Source organism: Cryptomeria japonica, chromosome 1 (assembly GCF_030272615.1).
Source record: "Cryptomeria japonica chromosome 1, Sugi_1.0, whole genome shotgun sequence".
Lineage (NCBI taxonomy): Eukaryota > Viridiplantae > Streptophyta > Pinopsida > Cupressales > Cupressaceae > Cryptomeria > Cryptomeria japonica.
The window spans coordinates 671,055,697-671,081,943 of record NC_081405.1 but is presented as its reverse complement, the minus strand read 5'-3'; the positions used below and the strand labels follow the sequence as shown (position 1 = coordinate 671,081,943).

Here is a 26,247-nt window from a genome sequence, read left to right as displayed (position 1 = left end):
AACAATAACAAATAAATATAAAAGAATGTTAAAAAGCAGCACTTGCTTTCTTCCAAACATTAAGTTTCCACAATCCATGTGATAGTAACCGGCTCCTTCTGAATTACACAATCTAATCCAAAACTAGTTGATTACACTTGCTTTCTATTATCCCAATCAAATGAAAACTACAACATTCAAAAAATAACATGATATAGCCACATGGGCTTTCTCATTATAATAATCTACAAACCAGAGCTACAATTTACACTACTAAAACTTGAACTACCTCCTATGACCCTTGTTTGTCTTCTTTATCTGGAATGTATAACTATCCTAAAATAGTCTAGAATGTGTAAGCCCCAATTTGGGTGCTAGAAATCCAACCATCAATTTTTCCTGCTCGAGAAGATATTTTAAAAATTTGCATTTCGGAAGTACAATTTTTTTGGGTCATAAATTTTGATCTAACTATTGGATTTTCATGTATAATATACTGTTGGAAAGCTCTCAAAGATAGTTGTCAAAAAAATGTGACTTTTTGGAAACATTTTGATTTTCAACAAATTTTCAAGTCCATCTAGAGCCTCTAAGTGCCTCAAATTCGGCTATCAATATTTTTAAAAATATTTTGAAAAATGAAAATATTAGCATCCCACAAACGACAAATGATATTGAACTAATTTCTTCACCATCGACTTTATTTCATCATTTTGGAGATTTGTGTAAGATTTTGTGTCCACACATGCACAAATGTCAACTTACTACAAAGAGCAACCCTACTATTTTAGCCCTTATTGAAAAAGAAACAATATTTTTTGGGTGATGCAAGATTGCACTTACACAACGCAGTGGTTAGCTGCGAGCCTCCTACATAGAAGGTCTTGGGTTCGAGACTCATCGAGGCCCATGTGTCTCACACACATGCAAAGGAGAGATAAGGTGATGTCTAAGTGTGGAAGATAGGACGACACAAAGATATATAAGGGTGTTATTGTTGAGCAAATATGAGGATGAGGCCCCTCAAAAAATGTGGTCTTCGTGGTTCATAGCTCCAATCAAAACCGATTTGGCATCGGCCCATTCCCAGGCCAAAAAAAAAAGATTGCACTTACACACTACATACTCGTGCATTAGACACCTAGGGTAATTTGAGAAGTGACCTTATCACTTCTAGGGAGTTAGAGGGAAACCAAGACGATCAACTTGCAACTTAGACAACCAAGATGAATTGTCAATCGACCTTCCTTTCCATATAACCATATATTGTTCATATTGCATGTTTTGTGTGCTTCTAACCACACAACTATCCAAAATTTCTTAGATCTCCTTTTCTAAAGTAGTTTCTTGAATTTTCCATTGTGCTTATGCTAATTCCTCTTCAATATTTTGAAGGGTAAGTGTATGAGAGGAAGTCATTTCTATTTTCTTAAAATTATATGGGGAGCTAGTTAATATTCACTTTGGTTATGCTATGTTTATTATCAAACCTTTGCAGGATGAGATTTCCCTTTGTATAATATGATATATGACTGTGGAAGGGGATTTAAGTTCATTTACTAAAATAATTTATTTTTATTAAACCATTCTAAGTGGAAGAAATTTGTGTCTTCCTATTTTATTTATTGTCATACTTAGAGATGTCTAGTAAAGATTGTAATAAAGCACCTAATAGAGTTCCCCTACAATGGGTGTTAATAATTTTAACTTTCAACCATGTGAGGCAATTGAATTCATCTCTCAAACCATCAATAAAAAGGATGACACCAAGATCATTTTTGGACTCTACTTCTGAGGACTCAAAGGATAAGGAGGCAAAAAAAATGGGAATGGATTGGTATTGAATTTGGGTAGGAACCTACGTCAAAGGAATTTGAAGAGATTGACTCTCTGGTAAAAACTAGGTCTAGTGGTGTTAGTGGACGTAGGGAGAAAAAAATGGAAAAGGATGTACCCTATGAAAAATTATTTATCTAGGAAATAGCATACTAAGAAGAGTGTAGGAAGGACCCATGAATCTTAGAAGAATAGTGATACCCCTGAAGCCCAAGACGGGTGGAAATGTAAAACCTTGTATATCCCTAAAGTTGTTATAGGTGAACCCTCCCCTAGAATCCAAATGTCTTGCCCCTAATCCCCAATAAATCTATACTTCTTCAACCTAACCCCAATTATCTATAAAACAACTTCATTATTGAACCATCCCATAGAATCCAAATGCCTTGCACCTAATCCCCAAGGAATCTATACTTCCTCAACTTAACCCCAATTATCTACAAAATAACTTTGAATTATTGAGGCACAAGATTGTTGAAATTAAGGAACACTGAGAGGGGGGTGAATCAGTGTTCTGCAAATCTTACTTTTAACTTGGTCTTTCAAGCACTTAAAAATTTAACCAAGAGAAACATGCAAGAACAAAAGAACAGCAACCACAAAATCATAACACCACAATTTTTGTACATGGAAACCCTGTTAGGGGAAAACCACGGTGGGGATGAACCCACAAAATAGGTATAATCTATTAAAAGTATTACAATGGTGAATGCACTTACATTCGCGCACACTGTTCAAAGCTCACTGCTCAAGAGGAGGCCCACTGCCTACAGAATCATTACAAAAAGATTATATAAATGTTGAACTGAAGAACAACATCTATAAATACCAAAATATAGTTCCAATTAAGCACAATACACTGATTTCATACACTCCATTTCTCATTGCCCTGTTACACTACTCTGTCAAAGATCCAGAGCATAGAGCTCTATCCTACGCATGTGAAACTGCACATAATTGATCATTAACACCTTTTGTATTCACAAAATGATCAAATATATTATATCCATCGCTTGTCGGCTCATGAAAACTTAGAACATTACTCAAACGTGTATGAAAAGTTGGTTGAATTTGAGCACAAATACTAATGTGGACCAAAATAGTTGATTAGACATTACCAAAATTGTTGTACAAAACACTTGGACCATAAAAACAATCACCAAAAACACTCCATCAAATCCGCACAAGGATTACCCATACAAATCGGCTTGTTCTAAACTAGCAGACCGAAACCCGATACTCAGAAGCTTGTATCTTGCAAATGAATCACCACTGGAGATCAAAATTATGAAATAAGGTGTCCCAAACATCCATCTACCTTCCCTTAGATCCACGGCACAAGATATATAACAAAAAAGAAATACCAACAAAAATACCATACTCGGTCAAATGCACTGTTCTTAGCTTGTCAGACTTGAACAAATCTTCAATCTAACTTCCAATATGATCAAATCATGCAATGTTTATGGTGTCCTTTCAATGGTGGCCATCTGCCTCCTTTATAAAATGCTAACACAATTTCCTTGTAAAATTCTAAGTTCTCTTTAGGCATGCATACATGGTGCTAGAAAATCAATTGGGTTAAGAACTTGATTGGTATTTTCATCCTCTAATTCAAAAAAGAACAGCATTTCCCCTTCATTTACTTTGTTTACTTCTTTATAAGACTCGTGACTAAAATTATAAGGAGTTGAAAGAGATGAAGACCTTAGGAGGATATGAGCTATTTATCCTCCTTAGATATTGATAGAAGCGATCTTTAAATGACCAAACACAATTAGGCCATAAATAAAAGAAAAAATTCCTTAATTCAAAGATCCATGTTTGAATTTTCAACATCCTTTATCTCTAACACGATCTAAAAGATTGGGATAGAATTCCTAACAAATGGGCAATTGTTTAGCCATGATATGGAAGATAACTAATAGGCAAGCTTGAAACAAATTTGTCTTTTGTCATAAGATATATACACGGTACAAGTGTAAATGTTCTTAGGGACCAAAGATATCACACTCTAATCGAACCAAAATGAACAAATTGTACATCAAAATGGTTACTAATAAATTCTACTTTAGATGTAGGTGTAAGAGGTAATAAGTTGATCCGATTTGCTTTTCTAGGCTCATATTCTAGAGCCAATTTAACATCATGATTTGGATTTTTATGAAAGATTTAGGAGTAGAATTGTATAGAAATTTTCAAATCAAACAAGCAAATGTAATTGTGATTTACCACATACCGTTGTTTTCAAACTAGGATATTCAAAATTAATGATACTACTTTCTAAAGCTTCTTTAATAACTCAAAGATTCTTTATACCACTAATTCCTTCAATATTTCATAACCATGTTCAAAACTAGTTCGTTCTAGGATTCCCACTAATTTCCTTATTTCAAAAGATCAATAGGATATGATAATCTAAATTGGGATAACCTAGACGAAGATTAATATTCAAAATTAAAATAAAATATATATAAGAAATAATGAATTCTTAAAATGTTACAATTTAGATCAAGGCAATAATATATATTAATATCTTTTTTACCAAATAATGAAAGAATCATCCTTAAATAAACAAGATTTAAGAATTAATATTCTTATGACATTCATCTCAACTTCCTCATTCTTATAACACACAATCAATTACATACACATAACACAACCTTATTTTGACTCAATCAACCAGTTACCTTACAATGGGTCTCAATTAACATTCTACCTTATTTTGACTCATGTAACCTCATCATTTAACCAAATCAACAATCTACAACATAAATACCTCATTTTGACTTTCAATCATCAATCATCAATCATCAATCATCAATCATCAATCATCAATCATCAATCATCAATCATCAATTTGCCCCCACTTAAACAATTACCTAATTTAATATCCCTCTCCCTAACAACCACCTATTTTTGCTCTTCTGTCATCAAACCAAACTCTAATTCAACTACCTGCCTCTAATTAGTCCCGGCCTATATATAGGCAGGGACTAACATTTTCACTGTGTTGTACAACAATTAATCCATCCTCGATAATTTTATGAAAAAAAAAATAACCTATGATCCTATTTTCTGATTGGTGGGTGATATTTTTGCTGGTGGTTTTATCCATTTTTCAATTAACAAATCTGAAAAAAAAAATGTTCTCTACATAATGGCATTTGTTCAATAGTCCACATGCCTTGGTCATGTTTCCACATTTTGAATACTTTTCTAGACATGGTGTTGAAAGCTTTCATACAAATGCACTTGTCTTCCCAGATTCCAATTTCGAGACGATGATAACCATTCAAGGGAATGCATTCAGAAAACGTCCCAGCTACCATATTGCCCGTTACACAGCTGCAATGAGACAGATCGGCATGGATGCCACATTTTGTTTACATTCGTACCAAGTCAATTGCATGGAAACAAAAAATTCTAAAGGGCTTTATGGAGATGAGTCCTCCATTACAATTGTATTCTTGCATGTTGTGTCATTCAAAACCTCCGAAAAAACTGGATTAAATTCATAGCAAAATTGTATTTTTCGTTGGAAATGGAAAAGAGAATTTTATTTTTATTTTCCAACCAAGAGCTCAACTCTAAAAGTCCCTCTGGATCCTGCCCCACATAGAAATGGAGGCAAAATGGTTAAAAATATTCGTGTAAAGTTGCAAATATATTTCTCAACTTGAAACTACATGATATATTTATGAGGAGTTTTCTCCTACTTTGCATCTATATTGGTGGTTTAAAAATTTACTTCACCAATATGCATATCGTTTTTATAGCTTGGGCTTAAGCAAGATGCTAATTTGTTGATATTGACTACATGCCAGCATAGCCATCAACAGGTCTCAAAAGTACAAACGAGGACTGGGGTCCAATTGGATGTATACAAGCATTTATCAAAGGCTTCCGGTTGGTTTTCCGGTACATCATCCAGATATATTTTCATTTGGGTGTTCATTTCATCAGAATTACAAATGGTCTTACTTCAACTGGTCTTCACCTTAAACAATTAATTTTGACATCCGTATTTGGCATGCACTGCTAATTCCTGTAATATTGTAATTTAATTGAATATTTTGACTTGATTAAATATTTGATTTCAATATGAGGTAAGCTGAGGCTTTTTCTGATATACTGTTTATAGTTTATAAGTACTTTTAACTAACACCATGAAAACTAGAGTACTTTATAGTTGTTGCTTGATTTGTTTCATGTAGCAAAGAAATTAGTCGATCACACTTCAGACTAGAGAGAACTAAATGACATTCTAGCTAGATTCTTAAATCTAGGATATGCAAGTGTAAGAATTAGTGACCGTTCTAAGAATAACAATTCGAATTAACAGGATAATGTACCCCCGTTCACAATGACTTTGAAGGTAACCGTTCACAATGACTTTGAAGGTAACCGTAGCATAGATTCTGAATCCTTATGAATGAGTGTATCAAATCATCATCGTGATAAAGGGGAAAAACTCCCTCATGCATTCAAACACTCAAACACAGCAACAAACATATGCAGAGGTTGTTTCCTACCAATTTCAAATTTACACAAGATGAAGATTGCACATAAAAGTATTAATTTCTTAAATCTAGGATATGCAAGTGTAAGAATTAGTGACCGTTCTAAGAATAGCAATTCGAATTAACAGGATAATGTACTCTTGGTGATATGACTTTGAAAGGTAACCGTTCACAATGACTTTGAAGGTAATGGTAGGCATAGATTCTGAATCCTTATGAATTGAGTGTATCAAATCATCATTGTGATAGAGGGAAACAACTCCCTCATGCATTCAAACACTCAAACACAGCAACAAACATATGCAGAGGTTGTTTGCTGCCAATTTCAAATTTACACAAGATGAAGATTGCACATAAAAGTATTAATTTCTCGAAGCAAATGTGTATCAGCAAAACAAATTACAACGCATGGCCTTCCAATGGCCTCCATTTAGCTTCACACGCAATAAATTGAATTTGGTGATGCAAAGAATCAACTCCCTCCTGCATTCAGACACTCGCACACAAAACACAACAAACACGCAATAAATGAGTTTGAATGTGTGTATCAAATCTTCATCGTGATGCAAGGAAACAACTTCCTCCTGCCTTCAAACACTCAAAACACAAAACACAACAAACATTTGCAGGGGTTATTGGATGCCAATTTCAAATTTACACAAATCACAATGTCCTTCATTTAGCTTCACACCAATTGAGTTTGCATTGAAACTAAACCTTTTCTATTCATCCCACACTCGTCTATGCCTTACTCCTCTTGTCATATGCACTTGTTCAGTGACAAATGCTAAAATCTCTTCTTTCTACACTAAAAGTTTTCACAACTCCTACAGTATGTACCTTCTGGCTCTCACATACTCCTCTCCAACTTGGCTGCAACCCACACACATACACACCTAACGTACGACTACTTGAGAGGTTCCTGCATATCACATATACCTTGTATACTACTGCACCGTAAATCTCATCTTTCGTCGTCATGCAAGAAGAATAATCTTGGATGATGGGGGAATTAATCTTCAATAATCATCATAGAATAGCAGGTCTGTGTAATGTGTGCATAAAATCATTAGAAGATAAACTGAGTAGCCAAAAGGATATAATTAACCATTTGAAACATTCTTTGAAGTTTTATACTTCACATTCAGTAGGCTTGGAGCATATTTTACCAAACATTGCAGTCTAAATACATAAAATCTGGCACATCTACCATAGTAGATAAGTCTAGAGGTAAAATCAGTAGTCATGGAGACTAGAAAACAACAGAAATTCAGATAGCGAGAAAAAAAATTGTTGAAGGCTGCAGCAAATCCTACATCAAGTTATTGGCCATTCTTTTGTACGAGCTGTGAAAGATGCACCTAAAGCCCATAATTTTATCATTTGAACCGAGAACTGCCATATTAAATGATGGAAAAATTAAGGGCGAAGTTTAAGACAATAACTTGATGCATCTAAAGCCCATAATTTTATCATTTGAACCGAGAACTGCCATATTAAATGATGGAAAAATTAAGGGCGAAGTTTAAGACAATAGTATTATGTGCTGACCATGTTACAAACACTAAATCAGCGGAGATCAACTGATTTTGAACCAATGCTTTGATAGCAGAACAGGTAAACAACAGCTTAGATATCATTGAGGTTGATCCAAAACAAAACAACTCTTTTCCCAACATTGCAATCAGGATTTGATCCAAAACAAAACAACTCTATTCCCTACATTGTAATCAGGATTATGACAATAGAATCATACGCTGTCTATGTTACAAACACTAAATCGGTAGGGATAAACTGATTTTGAACCAATGCATCGATACAGACCGGATAAACAACAGCTCAGATATCATCGACGTTGATCTAAAAGAAAACAACCCTATTCCCTACATTGCAATCAGGATTTTGTCTATCTTTCAAACAACTATATTCCCTACATTGCAATCAGGCTTTATAACAAAAGGATTATGTGCTCTATGTTACAAACACTAAATCAGCAGCGATCAACTGATTTTGAACCAATGCTTTAATAGCAAATCAGGTAAACAACAGCTCAAATATAATTGAGTTTGATCTAAAACAAAACAATTCTATTTATTCTCTACAGCTCAGATATAATTGAGTTTGATCTAAAACAAAACAATTCTATTTATTCCCTACAGCTCAGATATAATTGAGTTTGATCTAAAACAAAACAACTCTATTCCCTACCACTGCAATTAGAATAATGATAATAAGATTATTTGCTATGTTACAGACAACTTTATTCACTACACTGCAATCAGGATCATGACATTAGGATTATGTACTTGTGCTGGCAAAGTTACGAACCACTAAATCAGCACAGATCAACTGATTTTGACCCAATGCTATTGCAGCTTACAATAAACAACAGCTCAGATATCAATTAAGGTTTTCCCTGTATTGCTCAAATGTTACACACAATAATCTAAAATTCTTTTTTTTGAGAAAGGCAGGAGGTACGAACCACTAAATCAGCACAGATCAACTGATTTTGACCCAATGCTATTGCAGCTTAGATAAACAACAGCTCAGATATCAATTAAGGTTTTCCCTGTATTGCTCAAATGTTACACACAATAATCTAAAATTCTTTTTTTTGAGAAAGGCAGGAGGTACTCCAGCCACATTGCAGCTTTTGCTTATTTAACCCCTCCACTTTGAACACTACATTTTTCTCCCAATAATCCATCTCAACTTCTCACAACTATCAACGGATTTTTTCCCAATGGCCAATGCGATGGCAGATTAGATAAACAGCATCTCAGATATCATTGACCCAACAATCAATCTGCATCTCCTCGAAACAACCTGCCTCGACTAATCACACCTAACCACCTCATCTTGACTCAACTACACTGCAATCAGGATCATGACATTAGGATTATGTGCTTGTGCTGGCAAAGTTATGAACGACTAAATCAGCACAGATCAACTGATTTTGACCCAATGCTATTGCAGCTTAGATAAACAACAGCTCAGATATCATTAAGGTTTTCCTTGTATTGCTCAAATGTTACACACAATAATCTAAAATTCTTTTTTTTGAGAAAGGCAGGAGGTACTCCAGCCACATTGCAGCTTTTGCTTATTTAACCCCTCCACTTTGAACACTGCATTTTTCTCTCAATAATCCATCTCAACTTCTCACAACTATCAACGGATTTTGACCCAATGGCCAATGCGATGGCAGATTAGATAAACAACATCTCAGATATCATTGACCCAACAATCAATCTGCATCTCCTCGAAACAACCTGCCTCTACTAATCACACCTAACCCCCTCATCTTGACTCAACAATCAATCTGCACCTTTTGAAACAACTACCTCATCTTCGCTCAAACATTTATTTCTCTCGTTCAATTATAAATCTTTACTCCTCAGTTCCCACACATACCTACATCAATCTGCATCTCCTCCAGACAAATACCTCATCTTCACACAATACAATTGTACCTAATTTTCACTCCTCCATACAGCCCTACATCTTGCCTTAAAAATAAATTATTACCTCATCCTGCCTCAAAACATACATCACTTTGACTCGAAAGAATAATACGCCGATACACGGTTTGGCTCTCACTCAACAACCTTACCCAGCTTAAACACCTTACTTCGAACCTACCCCCGCTTAACAACCTCACTTCAAACCTACCTCTTCTGCTACTGCCTAACAACCACCTACTTCAACAATACTTGAACACAAATTTTCGTGATTCATCAACCTACACTTCTGTCACCCTACCCCCCATTAGCACAGTTTTCATAATATATCACAGTTTAAAGATTGGATTTTCATATAATATCAAATGTTGAAAGATCGACCCTACATACAAACAATACCAGTACAAAATCATACGCTACGCATTCCATTCTTAACGAAGACCTGCCCTACTTGCCACCACCTCATTGTAGTGCTCGGTCAACAATCAGCAGCATTAGAAACAACCACCAACTTCACCACAACCACCTCATTTCAGTGGACGGTCAACAATCTGCCCCCACAAACTCAACCAACAACCTAACCCACAACAGCCAACTCCCACCCACGACGTTTAAATGAAAACCACCTCTCATAGTACATAAAAAGATACCATCAAAATATTTTTAATGAAAACCACACGTTCTAATAAAACAATCAAACAAACATCTAGTCTACCTCTAATTAAACCAGGCTGCATTGAATTATCACAGAATAGATAACAGACCTAAAATCATACAATAATGGATCACATCCATAAGACTCTGCAATTGGACTGGTACAATCAAAATGTACCTTTCAAATAAGCATTAGGCAAAACATTTAAATACATACAAAATTAAAGTTCACCTCTACAAACCCCCCATTTCAGTTTCCATACATTAACTCCTATAATTCATCGACGATAAAAGAAAAAACCAGAACAATTATATTTCAGACACATTTACCAATAAAGCTAGCGTTAACCAAGAGAGCATAAACAAGCATTGTCAAATAGAGCATACGATAAATTTAAAGCACTATATATATTCATAAGCATACTATATATATATTCATAAGCATCATATTTATTCACATTATACCACTACTAGAGTTTCATATGATACTATCCCAAATTTAACGTTTGCCAGGCCAGATAGAATGCCCATTGTGGCAATCCACAAGCTTAGCTAGAAATTAAAATAACTAAAATACGATAATATCTAAACATAACAGAAATATGTAGTACTAGTCTTTTAAACGAAAGTGAACTAAACAACCAAAGCCACCGACACAGATTAGAATCCCCCACGAAGACGCAGCACCAGGTGGAGAGTCGACTCCTTCTGAATGTTGTAATCGGCCAGAGTTCGCCCATCCTCAAGCTGCTTCCCAGCAAAAATCAGCCTCTGCTGGTCAGGAGGGATACCCTCCTTATCCTGGATCTTGGCCTTCACATTATCTATGGTATCAGAGCTCTCCACCTCCAGAGTAATAGTTTTCCCAGTCAATGTCTTCACAAATATCTGCATACCACCCCTGAGACGCAGCACAAGGTGTAGGGTCGACTCCTTCTGGATATTGTAGTCAGCCAATGTACGGCCATCCTCCAATTGTTTACCAGCGAAAATCAACCTCTGCTGGTCTGGTGGAATGCCCTCCTTGTCCTGGATCTTGGCCTTGACGTTATCAATGGTATCAGAACTCTCAACTTCCAGAGTAATAGTTTTGCCGGTGAGGGTTTTAACAAAGATCTGCATACCTCCCCTCAGGCGGAGCACAAGGTGGAGAGTCGACTCCTTCTGGATATTGTAATCCGCCAGAGTTCGTCCATCCTCCAACTGCTTGCCGGCAAAAATCAACCTCTGCTGGTCTGGTGGAATGCCCTCCTTATCCTGGATCTTGGCCTTGACGTTATCAATGGTATCAGAACTCTCAACCTCCAGAGTAATAGTTTTGCCGGTGAGGGTTTTAACAAAGATCTGCATACCTCCCCTCAGACGGAGCACAAGGTGGAGAGTCGACTCCTTCTGAATATTGTAATCCGCCAGAGTTCGCCCATCCTCCAACTGCTTGCCAGCAAAAATCAACCTCTGCTGGTCTGGGGGAATGCCCTCCTTATCCTGGATTTTAGCCTTCACATTGTCAATGGTGTCCGAACTCTCAACCTCCAGGGTAATAGTCTTACCAGTGAGGGTTTTGACAAAGATCTGCATACCTCCCCTCAGACGGAGCACAAGATGCAGGGTTGATTCCTTCTGGATGTTGTAATCTGCCAAAGTACGTCCATCCTCGAGCTGCTTTCCAGCAAAAATCAGCCTCTGCTGATCTGGTGGAATCCCCTCCTTGTCCTGGATCTTGGCCTTAACATTATCGATGGTATCCGAGCTCTCTACTTCCAAAGTAATAGTCTTACCAGTGAGGGTTTTGACAAAAATCTGCATACCTCCTCTCAAACGGAGCACAAGGTGCAGGGTGGATTCCTTCTGGATATTGTAATCTGCCAGAGTACGTCCATCCTCAAGCTGCTTTCCAGCAAAAATCAGCCTCTGCTGGTCTGGGGGAATACCCTCCTTGTCCTGAATCTTGGCCTTAACATTGTCAATGGTATCCGAGCTCTCTACTTCCAAAGTAATTGTCTTGCCAGTGAGAGTCTTAACAAAGATTTGCATGCCTCCCCTCAGCCGGAGCACAAGGTGAAGAGTTGACTCCTTCTGGATGTTGTAATCAGCCAAAGTACGGCCATCCTCGAGTTGCTTTCCGGCAAAGATGAGCCTCTGCTGGTCTGGGGGAATACCCTCCTTGTCCTGAATCTTGGCCTTGACATTGTCAATAGTGTCGGAGCTTTCCACCTCTAGGGTAATGGTTTTTCCAGTGAGGGTTTTGACGAAGATTTGCATTCCTCCCCTCAATCGGAGAACCAGATGGAGGGTAGATTCCTTCTGGATGTTGTAGTCAGCAAGAGTGCGGCCATCTTCTAGCTGCTTGCCAGCAAAGATAAGCCTCTGCTGATCAGGGGGTATGCCTTCCTTGTCCTGAATCTTAGCTTTGACATTGTCTATGGTGTCTGAGCTCTCGACTTCGAGAGTGATGGTCTTACCGGTGAGGGTTTTGACGAATATCTGCATGTTGATGATGACAAAAAATACAAGAAATTACCTGCAGACAAGAGACCTAATGGTCAACACTACACGCGCAGATTTAAGGAAAATTATCCGAATTGGAGCAGAACAATATAGAAAATTTCAGATATAGATTAACAAGGAAACCCTTGTAGAGATCTTGGCATACTAATTTGTCCAAAGCTTATAAGAAATTTCAGATCTCGATTAACGAGGAATCCCATTACAAAGATTTTGACATACAAATTGGCCAAATAACTCGGAAAGAAAAATAATTTCAGAAAATTCCGTCTATCGAAAAATTCCAGTTAAGACCGATATAATCCGGATTGAATCAGAACAATATAGGAAAATTTAGATCTCGATTAACAAGGAAACCCATTATATAGATTTTGGCATACAAACTTATAACAAATCTAAATAAAGAAAATATAACCAGAAAGAAAGCAAAAGAAAAAGTTCGTCATCAAGAAAATCGTTCATTTCCGCAGGAAAAAGACGACCAAAAAGACCAAATCAAATGCACGCGAATTCGAAAATACAAGCCATCTATTTAGTCAAATCCTACATACATATGACTCGTTGATTTACCCAGAAAACGGACGACCCAAAAGACCAAATCAAGTCCCACGCAAACTCGCAAGTAAAACCATCGATTTAGTCAAACCCTACATACATCATATCTTAGTAAAAATTTTACCTCTTACCCATCTAATCAAAAATCCCAAATAAACTGATAGAACACGGATGGAACAGCCAAGAACATCCCCGTTTTCCCCAATAAAAATACGACACACAAACAAAAACAACGAAATTTCGAGAAAAAATAAGCTAAAATCAAGCAATACCCAATACAATAAACTCCAAAAGAAAAAATTTGAAAAAAAAAAATAACCATAACAATAACAATTACCCTCAAATCTATTTTAAGGGGTCAAAAAGAACAAAATCAAAGAAAAAAAGAAGATGATATCTCATAAACAGAATTAACAAAATCAGCCTCATCCACCACTAACAAAAGAATAACCCCTAACCCTCAACATTCTTATAGCCCCCTCACCCAAAAAACACACAAAATCCTCAGAAAACTCCACGAAAATGCTCTTAATAGAAAAACCAAACCTTCAGATACCAAAAAAATCATACTGAAACCCTTGCAATCTAATAGCACTTAAAACTACCACTAATGAAAAACTGAGAAAAAAAATAAATACCTCTAAACTACCACTAACGAAAAACTGAGAAAAAAAATAAATACCTCTAAAAAAGAGCCTCTGCGAAATCACCGAACAAACGAGCGAAATGGAAGATCGTATGTGATATGAAGGGAGAAAGGGCTTAACTTATAGTCGCTGAGACCCATTCGGTGCGCTTCTACACGCATCCCAACGATCTGAGCGCCTCCACGTCATCGCTGACGTAAGGGAGCCCTAAACGAGGGCTCCACCTAATCATTAGCTGACACGTATCCACTATGAGCTGTCTTGGGCCCACTTCTCCTCGTTAGACGGTGAGCTTTAATTATTGACATTATCAAACAAGAAGTTTTCAATGATTCCAATTTGCAGTGGGTCCCGCATTCTTAAATATCGGAAGATTCCATTTCTCTTCTCTTAAGAAAACAAAATTTAAGAAAAAATCTAATTGTTTGGCGGAGATCGCAAGGCATCATGATAGGAAGGGAGTGTCCCACACGGCACGCAAATGTTAAAGTTGGAAAATTAAAAAAACATTTATGGCCATATTATGAGTCCATGCCTCCTTGCAGTTGTTAATGTGTGATTAATTCTTGCATAGGCAGCCAATCAGAGTGTCCCATTTTTTGAGTTAAAAATTGTACTATTTGTTTGGCATAAGCAAACAATCCACTTTCTAAGGATTAATGCAGGAAATTTGATTTTTAAATTGTTAAGAGTCATGGTTTGACCCACATTCTAGGTGGTTGCTTGTAGAAATACTACATGCAATGGTAGTTATCCAAATGTTTAACTCATTTGTTTGACCCACATTATAGGTGGTTTGGTAGTGTTGACATGCCTATTAAGAGGTGAAGTGAGCTGCACTAACAAGTCACCTGACTATTCTAGGTGTGATTATGTTTGTTTGTTTTATGAGTGGTGAAAACAATTCATAAAATTAGGGGGTGGTTCTTATAATGTAGGAATTGAAACTCTTATAGGTTTGGTATGTATGGAAGGATGGGATTCAAGATTGAAATAACAAGTAATATTATTATTGTTTTGCTTTCTAAATCAACATCGTATTAGAGTAGGTCTAAGTTTAACTCCCTCACGAGAAGGCCCAAGGACATGGGAGAATCATGAGCCTTAATCATGTGTAGATTAAGACTAGTGTTGGAGAGTAGATAGATCGTTGTTTTGTAAATAATTATTGGAGTGTGTATACTTTGTGTGGCCACTGACTACTCATGGCGGTGTTTATTTGTATATCATTTGAATGTTGATTGTAGATGAGTGTTGATTGTGTTTGTTGTTCATGTTTGAAGAAGGATGTGAGACATTTTTCCTTATAAGGAAAATTCAAAAGCAATAATAATGTATAGATGGTCGTTTGTCAAAGGATCGTCTACATTTCCATCAACAATGGATATTATATCCATCATGCAAGATTGTGATCGTTATGATCTCATCAAAGATATTGGGTTGAGTAACATTGACGTGGGATGCTTAATGCATGATAGACCCCTGCCCTAGGATTCTATTATGGTGAGTATAATAGCAGTAGTAATTCTATGAAAAACTCGAGAGGTCAGGAGCTCAAAGCCTTAATGGGCAATGGGCAAAAAGTGTTTCCACTACTATATTGGAGAGACATGTTAGTGATAGAGTCATAGCAAGCAAAGAGAGCAAGCTGGACAAAACATGAAACATAAGATGAAGTGGATATGAAGTCATGGATGCACAACACATGACTTTTCACCTTGCAAGATCAAATTAAGAAAAAGGGCATCATAAACCCATACATTATGTTGTTGCCAACGAAAATCTCTAGCCAATGGACATAGCATTTACTATTCCAACTTCTATAGTGTTACATTGGAGAGAGTACTAAGAAACGAGACACTCAGTATGCCATTCTTTGATTCTTGGGTTGTGTGAAATTTTGCCATAAATTTTGAGGAGGTGACATGAAATTCCTACCATGGAGATAGGTTTCCTCTATGGCATAAAGAATTGCCCTCGTGCAATTCACTATTTGAGCAATCAGATCATGAAGTGAAACCTATGCATATGTAGAGTATATTGCTCCTAACTTTTGTAATAATGTTAATTATTACATGTATTGTGCAATGTTCAAAGAACATTCAAGGTAAGACAAAAATTATCAACAACATTAGGCATAGAATCTGATGGATTTTATAGTCTAGCACCAAAACTAATCAAATATACAAGAATGTGCAAATGAGATGAGTCACCCTTGTAATTTCATGATCTTGAGGTGAAATATGAGTTTAAATTTATTAAGTTTTATTAATCTCATAGTTGTAGTTGTCATTGAATACACCTAAAATTGTCATTTAATTTTAAAATGTATATTGATTATTTATTTTATTTTATTATTTTTATTGATAAAAGGCCGAAGCCAAAGAAATTTTATTAATTAAGAAATAATTACAGTTACACCTCCATTCAGTGTGGGCACCGGTAGGAAAGAATGGAGGAAAGAAAACCTTCAATCTAGCCCAGATCCATTAATGGATCAGAAAATATACAAGATATAGGTTACAATAATGAAGATGAAGCAGGAATCAGTGGACCCAATGTCCAGGAGGGTCTAGAAGAGAGAGCTTGTAAAAACATCACAAATTATATGAGTAGCATTGATGCAGAAGGTGGTGGGGGTTTCACAAGGATTCAAAATTTTATAGTTGTATGGAAAATACAAGGTTTGAAGACTTCAATCCCCACTATGCTTACAAGCACACAAGAGGCTAAAAGGTGTCAGAACCTATCAAACACTTACCCCACTAACTCCAATGGATCAAGGTGTTTGGTTATTCTGAAAATAAAAGGATTCAACTGGTTTTATGATTCAAATGTGTGTTTTAACAACAAAACTCAAGTTTAGGCTTCGAGGCCTAGTTGCCCCTCCACTAGCCCTATTTTGGAGGTTTTTTTGATCATAACTCCAACTTTTTCCAAAACACCAGACAAGTAAATTAGTTTTTCAGATACCCATTTGGCTCTAGTTTAACATGTTAGAAACTTAGCATAGGTTACTTTGGAGTATATACGCTGCCTTTTGACTGTACCTTTGTTTTAGACCCCAAAAATGGAACTTTTACAAAGGAAGTATACTTTATTTGTTCTCCCTGACTCCTAAACTTTCAACAGTCCTATAAAATGGTTCAAAACTCCAAAATATGCAATTACTTTCAATCTAAAACTCTCCCTTATACTCAAACCCCAACGTAGCACCAATCAAGCCTCAAAAAGTGAGATTTTACCAAAATCCACACTCCAATCACTTCTCTGACCAATTGATGATTGATTCACCTTTTCATTGGCATAATAAAACTACAGCAATCATAAAAATACCACCTCCAATGGACGGATCTCCTGCTGCTACTCCTTAGCCACCAACTTCCTCATAAAATCTTGCAACTTCTCATGGTGATCACCTACAAACCATTCATTTTTTGCATGTATTCATGTCAAAACTATTGATACATGTTAGAAACAGATCATTCCATGAGTATTAGGCCTGAAACACTCATGGAATGATGATTTTCATGTTAATCCTATCAAAACTTGAAAGAAAACCTCACAAATTGTTAGGGCAGTCAGCAAATTAATGGAATTTGATACAAAACCCTCAACCAAGCATTCAATAAAGGCAAATAATATGTAAATATGTCCTTCAATGAATCACAATGACATTTGCGATCAAAGAATGAACAAAATGATACCAAAAACTCCTTAAAATTGCTTGAAAATATGAATTTTATTGCCTTTTTGCTGCTCCAGTCTGTACACAGGTTCCCATGTCCGTACAAGGCATTGAAAAAGGTTTATATAGCCTTATAATAAATTCCCCAACCATTTCCAATTGGTTTTGAGGATTAGTTTGGGTTAAAACTCCCTAAAAACTAATTCCCACCATTTTACTAACAAGCCATTGCATTTTGAATTTCAAATATTACATTATTCATCTTAGCAATAACTTGACACTCCTAATTGACATTTTTGGACATTTTAGGCCTTATTACATTTATTCAAAACATCAAAACTCATCTAACCCTATTACATTCAAATTTTGGGTCCTTTAGGACAAATTTGCAACTTTGACAATTTTATCCAACTTGATACATTTTGAATTGCCAAAAGCCATAATAGGCTTTAATATGGAATAATTGATCTTGTTCATCATCCTCTCATCTCCTAATGTCTTCATTGTCTTCACTGGCTTCATTTGGTTTGTTGATCTCTTAGGTGCTCCTGCACCAAGCATAATGCCCTTCTCTGCAAGTGACCACCTCTACCTTGAGCGAGAGCCCCGTCTTTACTTGAAATGTATGGATGGAGCTGGCCACAACCCCTAAACTGCACAAGATTCTCATAACATCTTTCAACCCAACATGATGTTAGAAAAACAAACAGAGTTCAAACTACATACAATATTCAAGCTACCTTAACTAGATCTCACAGCGGGACATACCTACCAGGATTACCACCCTATTATATCATAAAAACTCAAGTTGTTAGCCCACAAAGAAATTCCAAAACCATAATGCTTGGCAAGTGCTTAAAACCACCGAAGGGTTTTTTTTTAATATAACTCAATATTCAACTAGAAAACAGCCTTCCAAAACCAATTCTGCATAGAAACGGGGCAAGTTGCCATCCATCATGGATTTAAATCCAAATCGTAGAACCTTCCTTGTCATAATTATCTAAAATGAATAACTACTAATATGAAAAAGCTCAAGGGGAAATGAAAACTACCGGAAAGACCCAAATCCGATTGAACTAAAGAGCATATAATATCCATAGATGAGCTTATTCTGAGAATAGCTAAGATGAAGCTGAATTTGTATATATATATATATATTACAGTCATATTGGGCCTATAATGCCTGGAGTTAACTAAACCCAAACATTCAAAAAAGAAATAGTGGCATCAAAACATAAACATATTTATGTAACAACATAACATAAATCTCGTCAATATGCATAAAACAACTAGAGGTCTTTTTAGCATGTATCGTCTGAAAGGAAGCAGATTTAAAGAGAGTTCATCGAAGACAAAAAAGCAGACCCCCAATAATGGTCAACCTAAACATTTAAAAACCTGGCAAGCAAAAAACCAGGAGGCTTGCCATCCTAGAGGAGCCTCAGCCTTTCTTTCCTTGCTTGTGAGGGTGCCTAGAGCCGGACTTCTTTGGCTTTGCTACTGAGGGGTCTGTAGGGGAGGGAGGAATTGGCATTTTATCCAGGATAATTGTGATATTCTCCGCTTCAAGGTAGTTAATCAGCCATTTCTCTCGAGGGGTTTTTGGACTTGAAGAATCCATAAGAGGAAGAGGAAGTTTCTACTTCTAACAGGGTGATAGGCTTCAAAGGCCACAGGATCCTCGATAACCAAGATGGGGAATCGGGGGACTAGGTTGTTCTTTCTGACAAGAATATCATAGTCCTGGGGTTTGGGAACCGTAAGTTCCTCATCTGTGTTGACCACTACCCTTTCTAATTTGCCCAGGACATCTTTTTTGAAGACCTTCTTGCACAGTTTCACCACTATATCTCTATCTTTCTCTAAATGCATGGCGATAGCTAGAAACATTGTTGCATTGTCAAGGTTCAATCTAATTTGATCCTCACTCATGATAAAGTCTTTCCCCAGAGTTTTCATCATAGCCCCAGTGATCAGCGGTTTCTGTTGGGCTAGAATGCCTTTCATTCTTTCCTCCTTGATCTCACCAACAAAAGCCATCTGACGTTTCAGCCCTAGAAGCCTGAGAGGGGTATCCATCGCAGCTGAAATAAGAAATAAAGAGGGAAACCAACTTAGCAGCCTAAATAGAGCAGGCAAGTTAATGATTCATGATGAGTAACTAGGCTAGTCACAGATCGTAGGGTCACGATGCAAGGATTGCGATCTCCAAGGATCTAGGCCATAATTACCACCGTCTTAAGCCTTCAAGCTAAGGGTACTTCACCTTTCAAATCATTGAGGGAGTGTCACCTCAGCTTACTAGGGAGTCGTCATTGTGGTATTGATCGAGGAAGAGATGCTGATGCATGATGTCCAACATGACACAATTAATCTGACAGCTAAGGTTTGCTAAATTTAGATATCCTATAGAAAGAATGGCGAAGATTAGATGGCTAGGAAAATTTTAATCCTAATAGAATGCAATGTCTATATGAATAGTAATACCTATATATCCATGTCTACATATTTCTGATGTGGCGTAATATGCATGCATGTTTATATACCTATGCCTATTCCTATATGCTATTGCCTCCTACTAGTCTTAAAACTTATATTATTCTATTGTCGGTGAATCGGAAAAGGATACCTGCTTGACAATTTACCACAATTATATATGAAGTTGGGTCAAAGAATGACTATATATATACATGTATCTCATATATATATATATATATATATATATATATATATATATATATATATATATATAAATATAAGTCCTATATATATAGGTGTATATATATACATATATATGTGTGTGTGTGTGTGTGTGTATACATATATATATAACCATATGTATATACATATATGTATATATACATATACATATATGTATATATACATATACATATATGTATATATATATATATGTATGTATATATGTATATATATATATATGTATATGTATACGTATATATATATATATATATATACGTATACATATATGTATATATACATATACATATATGTATATACATATATATACATATACATATACATATACATATACATATATACATATATATACATACATATATACATACATATATACATATATACATATATACATATATATACATATATATATATATATATATATATATATGTATGTATATATATATATGAAAGTATAAGGATCTATAGAGGTAGAATATTAGGAAGGACTAAAATTTGTTGTTAATAATTTTAAAGGAATGGTAGTGTGAGTGACAGGCGGGCTTACAATGTGTTGGGGCTGGCTGGGTATGCGAGATTAATAGGATAAGTATAGGCATATATTGAGAATGGAGAGCCTCAAATGAGGTCTGAGGGGAGATGGATGCCATCTGCTCCCATGTTGGCCAACTCATCCGCTCTTTTGTTACCTTCCCTATAGATATGATTGACCGTGAACCTTTTAAACCCTCTGCATAAACCAATAGCTCGAGACAACAAAGTGTTGAGTCTCCAATTAGGCATACTGCCTTTTCTAAGAGCATTGACAATAATAGCATAATCCCCTTCAATATCCAGTTTCTTCACTCCTAATTTCCTACACAGGTGCAGCCCTTCCACCAGGGCCATCAACTCCACCCAGTTATTGGATTTGATGTCTACAGGGGATGCCTGGATGGCTATTTCTTTACTTTCCCAGTTGTGGATAGAGCATCCTATGCCTGCTACTCCTGGATTGCCCCGGGTTGCCCCATCAAAGTTTAACTTAAACCATCCTTCACCTGGAGGAAGCCATCTGCAATCAGCGCTTTTCCTAAGACTTCCTTCAGGGCCATCCCCCACAAAGGGAGGGATAGATAGACCCCCCCAATGACCTTTCATCTTTTCATCCCAATAGGTTACAGTGGCATTCTTCGTCATGCCTGATAAGATCCAACTGTTTATGAGTTCAATGGTAGCAAAATCAATTTTATTGATTACCCGGTGAACCTCTAGTTTTTCATTTCTAAAAAAACGTCTATTTCTCTCCTTCCACAACTCCCACATTATGGAAGATGGTAGAGAGATCCATATTCCTTCAAAGAGATAGCCTCATCTAAGGAGAGGCCAAGCTTTGAGCATCCCAAAAATGGAATGGGGAAAGGCAGTGGACCAATCAAGTTTCTTAGTGAACCAGACCCAACATTGGTGAGCATAGGAGCAATTGAGGAGGAGACGGTTGGTGTCTTCTTCATCCACCTCACAGAGAGGACATCTGCTAGGTCCCTCATACCCCATTCTCCTGAATTTATCTGTTGTTAAGAGCTTATTCTGGAGAGCAAGCCAGGAGAAGACTCTAGCCTTGGGTAGGTAATACCCATCCCAACATAGTTTCAGGGGTAACTCTGTCATGGGTCTTCGGTGGGCTTTGGAGATATGAGAGTATCCATCCTTAGAATTATATTCCCCACTCAAGAAGCCATCCCATACAAGCCTGTCCTTATTTTGGCCAAGGGATATGTTCCTTGTTCTAAGAATTGCCATGAGTTTGCATTTATTCCCTGCAGGGATATCCTTATTTTCTTGTCAATCCATTGCCACCCTGCCCCTTCCACTGAGGGGGAGATATAGTTCCTTAACAAGGTTCCTCTGTGTGATTCAAGGAGGGCACAAGAGGCCCCAAAGTCATAAATTTTCTTGATAGCCTTATACCCTCCCCATGAATCAGACCAAAAAAGGGCTTCAGCCCCGAACCCTAGGTTCCAAGTGAGTTTGTCTGAAATAATACTTCTGCATTCCAGCATAAAATTCCATATGCAAGATCCTTTGGGGGGATTATTTTCTCTGAATATTTGGATAGGGTTGCCTCCATTAAGGTATTTATGGTGCAGTAACCTTGCCCATTTGAGGTGGGAATGTCTGAACATTCTCCAGACCAACTTAGCCCCAAGGGCTCTGCCTCGATCACCAAGGTTTTTTATGCCAGAACCTCCTTCTTCTTTTGGTCTGCATATCTTGTCCCAAGATAGGAGTGATATTCTCATGTCTTCATTGGCGCCTTGCCAAAAGAATGTTCTAAGATGTTTGTTTAGTTCATCCTATTTTTTAGAAGATAGATTTTGACAGGAAAGGTGGTAAATGGGCATAGTTGCCAAGACCAATTTAACCAAGGTTGCCCTGCCTGCAGATGACAACCATCTTCCTTTCCAGGTGTTAATTCTAGATTTGATTTTATCCACCAAGTGGTCCCACAATTTTGAAGACCTACTTCCCTTATCTAGGGGAATGCCTAGATATTTGCAAGGGAGGAGACCCTGCTTGATCTCCAGGACTTTACAGATCTCCTCCCCTAATGTGGGGTCAATGTTGAACATAAATACTGTCGACTTCTCCAAATTGACCTCTTGACCTGATGCTATCATATAGGAATTGAGGATGCCTTTGAGGGCTCTTGCCTCCCTGATGTTGCCTTGACCAAAAAGCATCGTGTCATCAACAAATTGCTAGTGGGTAATGGAGGGGAGACCACTGGTAATGGGAATACCTTGGATCCCGCCCTCCTCTTTGGCCTTTGAGATGGACCTCCCTAGGGCCTCTTCCATGATAATGAAGAGGAAAGGAGACATGGGGTCTCCTTGCCTAAGCCCTCTTGAGTTGCTAAAGAAACCCTCAAGAGTGCCATTGACTATAACAGAGAATTTAGGGGTGGAGATACATTCAAAAATTCGGTTGATCCAAGTTTTGGAGAAGTCAAATGCTTCCAAGCATTTACATAAGAAGCGCCAGTCAACTTTGTCATAAGATTTATTGATATCTAATTTGACCAGCATGCTTGGGGTGTTATTAAGCTAGACCGAGTGGATAGCTTCCTGGGCTATTATTACCCCGTCATAGATTGATCTGTCGGCCACAAAGCCTGTTTGTTCTTCACTAATGATGAAAGGGAGAAGTTTCTGAAGTCTAGCTGCTAGGGTTTTGGTAAGGAGTTTATAAAGGGTGTTACATAGGGCTATAGGCCTATAATCATTGAAGCTATCTGGTTTCTCTTTTTGGGGATCAAAACTAGGAAGGTGTTGCTGATCTCCTTGAGAATCTTCCCTGAGTTTCTGACACCCTCTAAGGCCTCCGTGATCTTGGCACCATAAAACCCCAAAATTTTTGGAAGAAGCTAGTTGGGAAGCCATCTAGGCCCGGGGCCTTATTTAGATTCATCTTCATAAGGGTGGATTTAACCTCCTCCTCAGAGAATTTCTTAAGTAGGCATTTATTGTGATCTTCATTAATGAGTTTTGGGAGATTGTTAATAATATTGAGTTGGCCCCTAAGGTTGGAGCCATCAGTATTGTTTAGGACATCATCAAAGAACCTTACAGCTTCTAAGGCAATGTCGGTTGGGTCAGACATGTTGGTTCCTTGGCTATTCTTTATGTTAGAGATTTGGTTAACCCATCTCTTCTGCTTGGTACTATTGTGGAAGAATTTGGTGTTGCGATCCCCATCTTTCAGCCAAGACTCCCTGGATTTTTGTCTCCAAAAGATCTATTCTTTTGACAGAATCTTTTCATACTCAAAAAGTAATGATTTTTCCTTAAGGAAGAGATGTTCGTTCATCCCCTTCTCCAGAACTTCCATGTTAACATCCTTAAGATCCTTTTTCTATTAAGAGTTTCTTATCAAAGATGTTACCAAAGTTTTCCCTATTCCACTCCAAAAGCTTCCTCTTGATAAGCTTCAGCTTGTTTGCCACAATAAACATTTTCGAGCCTGAGAAAACTAAACTGTTCCACCAATGTCCAATTGGGTTGATGATGTTGTCATCTCTGAACCACATGCTTTCAAATTTGAAGGGGCAATTTCTAGGAGAGTGGACTATCAAGATGTTAAGTTGAAGTGGGAAGTGGGCAGAGCCAGGTAAAGGTAGGATCTCTGCTTCCATGGTGTAATTGAGCTCCGAAATCCCTCCATGGATAAAAAATCTATCAAGTTTTTCTACAATATTGCAAAAACCTATCCTTCTATTATTCCATGTAAAGGCATTCTCTACCGTCTGGATTTCCAGTAGAGAGTTCCTATTGATCCAACTATTGAAGTCTACAGCCGCTGGGGGGAGCTTGATACTGCCTCCCCTTTTGTCTTCTACCTTAGCGACGGTGTTGAAATCTCTGCCAATGATACAGACTTCGTTCGGATGATTACCAAGGAAGGCCTCAAGTTTCAACCAAACCTGGGCTTTGTCCTTATTCTGGATAGGACCATAAACGTTGATCAGATTAAATCTTATCTTGTTGTTATAGCTTGCTACTATTCCACCTCTCCAATTCTGTTTTATCTCTAATGGTGAAAATGAGGAGAATCTAGGATCCCAGATGATTGCTAAGCCTCCTGAGGCCCCCATGGCCGGGGAATGCTTCAGTTTTCGGAAGCCTAGTTTCTTCTCAAAAAGGTCGATCTTGGAAGAGTTCATTTTGGTTTCTTGGATTAAAATTATGTCTGGTTTTGATTTAGATATACAATGCTTTAAGATGCGATGTTTGTTAGAGGCGTTCAAGCCCCTAACATTCCATGTTATGATTTTCATGGCTCTGTGGGGAGGAACTTCCCCTCCCCTGCATTAAAAAGAGATGAGATTTTAGGCTGACCCCTAGCTTCCCCATCCTTGGCTCTTAGCTCAGCAAGGGATCTTCTACCTCTTCTCTTAAAGAGCTTGGCATAGTCGAGAGAGTCTTTGCTTTCTTCAGAGATATGAATGCCTAGAATATTTGGGTTATCATTTTCCATATTGTCTAGGGCCACAAAAAGTTCTTCTGTTTCTAAATTGATTGGCATTTTCCAATAGATTTTTAACGTAGACTTCCCTCTATCTCTCCAGTTCCTCAGAATCACATACCTCATCCACAAATTGTTCCATTAGGTCGTTAACTACTTCTTCCGCTATAAAATTGGCAATAATGTTAATTTCCTTAGCTACTTGTTCATTCTCAGATTCTGCATTCGCCTGAGAGTTATTCTTCAAGGGTGGAGGAAATTCCTCTGCCTCCTCATTGGCCCTCCTATCTGAAACTTGAGTTGCCAGTTGAACCTGCCTAGAGTCCTTAACCACACCTGAGGGACATCTTTCCTTCTCTAATGATTGCTGAGAGGGGATAAAATTGTCGATTGATGGAGACCCCGAGGGGCTCATCGTCTTTGGTTGACTGTGAAAACCAGAGGTTGTGTTATTAACTAATCCTGGTTGATTCTTCTGAAGAGGAGGCTCACTAATCTCACCTTCTTATAAGTCCAGATCGTTGATCTTGGAGTCATCTATTAGTGAAATGCCCATTGCCAGAGATGGGGGGGTAGGGGGCATGAATTCTTGATGAGGGGGCCCTTGGGAAAGGATTTAGGGCATCGATTCTCTATAAGATCAGAGAGATGATGCTTAGGATTTATTTTAG

At 37.4% G+C, this 26,247-nt stretch overlaps 2 protein-coding genes across 2 annotated transcripts; both read right to left on the bottom strand.

Annotated features, from left to right (window-relative positions):
- Nucleotides 1–10,865: 10,865 nt before the first annotated feature.
- On the bottom strand, nt 10,866–14,343 carry LOC131026786 (polyubiquitin). The gene is made up of 2 exons (XM_059221242.1): nt 14,199–14,343; nt 10,866–12,977 (listed from the first exon to the last, which is right to left on the bottom strand). The coding sequence occupies exon 2, from the start codon at nt 12,944–12,946 to the stop codon at nt 11,117–11,119; it is 1,830 nt and encodes a 609-aa protein (XP_059077225.1). The 5' UTR covers nt 12,947–12,977; nt 14,199–14,343; the 3' UTR covers nt 10,866–11,116.
- A 10,109-nt stretch (nt 14,344–24,452) lies between these two features.
- On the bottom strand, nt 24,453–25,205 carry LOC131858465 (uncharacterized). Its single transcript, XM_059211706.1, has one exon. It carries the CDS (start codon nt 25,203–25,205, stop codon nt 24,453–24,455), a length of 753 nt encoding a protein of 250 aa, XP_059067689.1.
- Between the last annotated feature and the right edge of the window lie 1,042 nt (nt 25,206–26,247).